Below are 6090 nucleotides of genomic sequence, written 5' to 3'. Positions count from 1 at the left end.
CTCCTGGGTTTGAAAGAAAAGGTTTGAAAAGAGCTGAAAATCAGGTGAGGAAGTCTCAAACTCACGGCACAAAAGAAGCATGAGAAAAGCCTCCGTGCTTGACCTTGGTTACCACGTGCCTCAAAATTCAGTAGAGGAGCTGGCATAAGTGTCTCACATCTAGCTGTTGAACAGCTTACTGTCAACTTGCAAAAATTAATATGTAATCTCAAAAAAGAACACGAGCAAGTGAGTGGTGCACCAAATACAGAAAACCTGTGATGTCCAGTGCTCCCATTTATCTTACTTTTTTTTTTACTAAGCGAATAAGCACAGTGCATATTCCTCCTGCATTTGTGTTTAAAATGTCATGTTATTTTATAAGATTTCAATTCATAATACATACAACTTGGATTTCTGGGTGGAGGATGGGTGGAAGACTAGTTACACATTAGAAAGCCTTTTGCCAGAGAAGTTGCAAAAACAAATGTACAAGGAGGGGGGAGATAAAATTAAGTATTGATTAACTGTCCTGAAGGGACTGTGGTTTGACAGTACACCAGACCGCTACTGTACTAAGAGGTCCTACCTTGTCTCACATCCCAAAAAATGGCTTTTTAAAATTTGGATAAAATTCCTGGTCTGGCTTGCTCCTTGGCTGTTTGTGGATTGGGCAGTAGAGAGCAGGATCAGATGAGATGGAGGAGAATGGGGCTGCCTATTGGAGCAGTGCTGGCTTAAAGTGGTTGTGAAAATGCAGCGTGGTGCAGTAGCCAGTCAGAGCCATTGACAAAATCCCGTTTCTATGCTGTTTTAACTTCAGCAAAGTAGAGCATGTCAAAATAGAACATGGTAATAAACATTGTTTCATTGTTCATGAACACAAAGACCGATGTAGTCTGCTGACATTGGCTTTAGGAATTTTTTTAAGACTTTCTCTTTCTGTTGCGGATGCTATAGCACTTTTGCAAAGTCAGGTTTTCACACTGTCATTTTGGGGGTACAGTTGAAATCTCATTGAAAAATAGGGTCTGACATATAAGGGTATATTGCACAAATAACACAGATTTAAAGTTGTGAGTGGAAGCAAACTGGCTTTGCTTTTTGTATTACTACTGTTTATGTCTATGACCCTTCAAGAGCATTTACTTTGAAAGAAAGTAAGAGTGGACGGGTTAGGTTTTAAGTCAGGTGCGCCACTTAGCCTCGCAAGCAGACACCAGGCTATATTGTGATCGGAACTGTAAACACAAGAGATGCACAAAAGTGCAATTGTCTTTTTGTAACTGTCAGTTATTCTTTTTTCCCAGGAAAGAAACCCAGTCTCCTTATTTGGGGAAAGACAGAGCAGATACAGTGATCATCGGAGGTGGTTGTGTTGGTGTGAGTCTAGCCTATCACTTGGCTAAGGCTGGCTTGAAGGATGTTGTTCTGCTAGAAAAATCTGAGCTCACTGCAGGATCTACTTGGCACGCAGTAAGAAATATTTTGTTAATCTTTCAGATTAACAGCGGTTTGTCTATCTAACGGTGGTGAATTTTCATTACCTTTATATTCCCTGGCTTTCCAGAGATTAAGTCTCATGGTTATTTTACAGATACAAACTTTAGCACTGAGTTTTTTATAGATTTGCTGTATATCAGTGTTGAAAAGTTGGTTCAGCTATCCATAGTACACTTTTCTCATCTGTAAAAATCGGGGCAGATACTGTACTTTGAAATGACTGGAAGGTAACTTTGTATTATTATGCATTTTTTGGCACTTAACTGGATTTAGACTTTAAATTTTAGTTTAACTTAGACCTTCTAAATTCAAGGTTTTATTTCAAAGGTAGTCTAATTTATACTGCAGACTTTGTCATTGGAAGTGGTTGCACTGTCATACATAAACCAGAAATGTGAAATTTGGCATTATTATATGTGTAATTATTTTTTTATACATGTGCTGTCCTGAAAATGAAGTAATCAAGAAGCAGCATCAGTGTGATATTCTCAGAGACTATCACTGATATATATATATACACATTCTCAGAGTATATCACTGTCTCAGAAACTGATTCTTATTAGAGACAAGAGCTTTCTTTCCTGCCCCCGCTGACATTACACAAAATCTTGGGGCAGCAAAGCTAACAATTGTACACTGTGGGGTTTTTTAAGGCTTAATGTTTGTCTGTACTCTAAGGAAAAGGATTCAAAAGACATACACGTAATAATGACAGGGGGGACACCTATAATAATGCATGGACTTACTGGTGCACAACATGTATGCAAGTAAATACATCTTTTCTATGTCAATGTCTGGAGCAGGTAGTGTAATGGAATGAAATAAAGCTTGCCACAATAACAGATGCTTTTTCCATTCATTTCCAACTACACTTAGCTGAAATTGGGAGAACATTATCCCTGTGTGTAACAATACAAAAGCATATAAAACTCCAACAGTTTGCTGTCTCTAGAACGACTCTAGTGGTGCAATAGAGCTTTATGCAATACTTATAACTATAGTATCTGAGTGCCTTTCCGGAACAAATTGAAGAGGATGATTCAGATGGAGTATATTTGATTTGTCTTCTCATAATTCTCCCAAGGAAGGAAGTCTGAAGTTTGAAATACTTCATCTTAGTACAGATGTTTTGTGTGTATGGGGCCTAATAAGAGAACAATAGTAAAAAATGAAATTAAAAAAAAAAAAATCACTGTCTGAAATGTGTAAGTGGGTCGATACTTCATTTTACTTGCTTTTCAAAAAAAAACCAAAAAGCAAAAGAAAACACACTGTATGGAGTTAGGAATAGTAAAATTCAGCAATTACTGTATCTTTTAGGAAAATTGATTCACGGCTGATACAGGTCAGTGAACAGAGCAATGGCATGTGTAGTGTCAGATCATGTGTCTTTTGTATTGAATTGTAACTATGAAGTGCTCAAAGAAATACTGTGACTTAAGTAACTGAGTGAGAGACAGGCTGAATTCTGTTTACCCAATGCATATACAGAATGGTAAGTGTGTAAAAAATAACAAAAATCCCTTCATGGAATAAGAAATCAAAATCATGAATGAGGGCTTGTTACTAAATGTTTCCTTTGTTCTTGTTGTTACACTTGCTCACTCTGGCTTATTGCTTGTAACTATGTAAAAGCAACCTCTCCTTCAGTATTTTTGCTCCTGCTTCTTCGTGAATGCAGCGATGGAGCACTGAGTGAGGAACTCTGTTTCAAAAGTAGGGAGAGAGCTGGAGCGCAGCAGAGAAAATGCCTGTGCTGGGCTATTGAGAGGGCTGCTTTGTGGCACCTGCTGCAACAGAATTTGATGTGATTAAGACAGCAAGACACCTATTTATGGGACGGGTTAAAAACGGGTAAATGTTAGGTAAAGTACATGTACACTGTGTCTTTTAATTGAACTCAGAGTGCTGTGTCGTGATGAAAACGTTAATGTTGTTTCAGATGAGGAGAAAGATCAAAACTACCACTGTGAATTCTTTGATATGCTATGTACTGTGCATTTATCAGTGTTTTCCTCACAGTGATACAATACTAGATACAGGTGAAAATTACACATATAGTTAGCACGTGAAATGGCCTGCAACCCCAAATGTTGGAAGTCTGGTGCAGATGTTGCTGTACTATACTGCTTTTTCCATCTTTCACAGTCCACTAGGCCCTGCCAGAGCTCAGGATCATGTTTCACAGAGATCATATTCCTGCTAGTGTTGCTGCCAAGACTTTATTCCACTTCTCAGATCTGAGATGAATTTGGCTGACTTTCATTTTATTTGAATTACAACAACACAGAAAGTGTGCACATATTTATATGATCAGTAATAAGGAGATAGCAGTAACAGAGCAAATGCTGCTCATTTTTATGCCTTTCTAACCATGACAAAGTAGTCATTGCATGTGTATAAATTAGGTCAGAGCTTAGGCTTTAAGAACGCTTGAAGTTGTGCTATTCTGCAGGTCAGATCATTTGGAATCTCACTGAAGCACTAGGGACTGAGCAAGGGATATATAACGCACTCAGCAAATAAATTTTTTGTGTTGTTACTTTTTTAAAAGGTGTTTTCTAAGAAAATGTTTAACGTATTCTCTTATGTGATACTTCTTGCAGCATGCAATTGACTTTGCTGCTGATAGTTAATAAAGCAGAGTACAAGGAAAATAAAAACTTGGTACCACGTGGTCAAACTTGCAAGAAGAGAGTATAGGTGATAACAGCGTTAATGCCATTTTCCTCCAGAATGCTAACTTAATATATGGAGTTAGTACAAAACCTGAAACAGCTTGGAGTAGAACAAAACCAGTATACGAACTTTTCAACAAAGAAAAATTTAACTATAAAAATGTCTTAAAATCACTTGTCAATTCTCATAGCAAAGTGGCCATTCTTAATATTATTTTCACAGATCATGTTCACCTACAGTAACAAAACCTCTGTTTTACAAAAAAAAGAGCAAAACCTAGACCAAATCTCCTTCAAATACAAGAATGGTCCACCCTGAAACACATATTGGGAGGCTGGCTGGGCCAGACAGGGTGCTCATGACTGAGTTCTGGTGGAAAACCGTGGTATACAGCAGGTGGAAGCAGAAAAAGGCTATGAAGAGGTAATTTAGAAAAATTGCCTGGTCATGTAAAGGAGATGTTAGGAAAGCCAAAGCTCAACTAGAGTTAAGACTTGTAAGGAACACTAAAGGCAACAAGAAGAGCTTCTGCTGCTACATTAGTAGTAAAAGGCTAAAAAAGGAAAACGTGGGAGCATTGCTGAATGAAGCAGGTAGTTTAGTCACAGTGTACACTTGATAAGGCTGAAGTACTCAATGCCTTCTTTGCCTGAGTTTTCACTGACAAGGTTTCTCAGGCCTCTGTGCTCTGAGCAGGGTTCAAGGAGAAGAGGAACTACCAGCAGTGGATGAGGATCAAGACAAGGATTACTGGGAGAACTTGACTCATGCACATATATTGGACCAGATGGGCTGGATGCAAGAATGCTCCTGATGGCATTGCAAGGCTGGTGATGTATCACCTTTGAAAGACTGTGGAGATCAGGAAGGGTGCCCAACATTTGGAGAAGAGCATATGTATGCACCTTTAAAAAAGGCCAAAGGGACGAACAAGGGAGCTAAAGGCCAGCTGGCCTTACTTTGGTTCTTGGGAAAATCATGGAGTGGGTCTCAGATCATATTTCCAGGCCTGTAAAGGAGAATAAAGGTGATCAGCAACAGTCAGCATAGATTTGCCAAGTGTAAATCATGTCTGACTAAACCTGATTGCCTTCTATGATAAAATGACTGAATCTGTAGACAAGGGAAGAGCAGTTGATGCCACTTACCTGGATTTTAGCAAAACTTCAGACATTGTCTCCCATAATATTAATGTATTCAGCTGAAGCTGTTATGTTCAGTATGGCTGGCCAGCTAGATAGTTAAAAGACTGTTTGTATGGTTGGGCTAAGAGGGTAGTCATTAATTGGTTGTACACTTCACAAAGGCTGGAAACAAGTGGAGTGTCACAGCAGTCTGTCCTGGGACCCATCCGGTTTAATTTATTTATCAATGATCTGGACTAGGTGACAAAGTGCATGCTTGTCAAACTGGGGGGACCAGTCACTGCACTCAAAGGGCATGGATGACATGCTGAGGGACTGAGGCAGGCTAGAGGGATGGAAGGACAGGAACTTTATGAGATTTAACATGCCAGGGAGGTAGTGCAGTCTCTGTTCTTGGATTTTTTTCAGGACCAGGCTGGAGAAAATCTGGGCAACATGGTCTGATCTTGTAGCTGACCCTGCGTTGAGTATGAGGTTGGATAGAGATGTCCTGAGGTCCCATTCAATCTGTTTATTTTATTATCATTATTGTATGATTCTATGATCTTAATGTTTATATAGTCCAGTCAGGTTATAGTTGTGCCCCAACTGCACTCCTGCAATCAGAAATGTTTGTTATCTGAAGGCAAAAGGCATCAAATGTGTTTAATATTCTTTTATTCTCTTAAAAATGCCTGAGAAAAGCTTTGATTTCAGTCCTGCAATTGAATGCTCTTGAATGTATATGGGTTTGTGGTTAATTTGCAAGTGATTTGTGGTTCATTTGGTTCAAAATTACTTTACT

General features: G+C 38.9%; 1 protein-coding gene across 1 annotated transcript in view; it reads left to right on the top strand.

Annotated features, from left to right (window-relative positions):
- Positions 1 to 6090, top strand: part of DMGDH (dimethylglycine dehydrogenase) — a 44864-nt gene that overhangs the window by 3926 nt on the left and 34848 nt on the right. Inside the window, exon 2 of the mRNA XM_009637276.2 lies at positions 1290 to 1455. Coding sequence (XP_009635571.1) covers positions 1290 to 1455 — 166 coding nt within the window. The remainder of the gene's footprint in view (positions 1 to 1289; positions 1456 to 6090) is intronic.

This window comes from Egretta garzetta, unplaced genomic scaffold, assembly GCF_000687185.1.
Source record: "Egretta garzetta isolate BGI_Z169 unplaced genomic scaffold, ASM68718v1 scaffold424, whole genome shotgun sequence".
NCBI classification, from domain to species: Eukaryota; Metazoa; Chordata; class Aves; order Pelecaniformes; family Ardeidae; genus Egretta; species Egretta garzetta.
The sequence above is the reverse complement of the archived record's forward strand: the minus strand, read 5'-3'. Positions and strand labels throughout refer to the sequence as shown.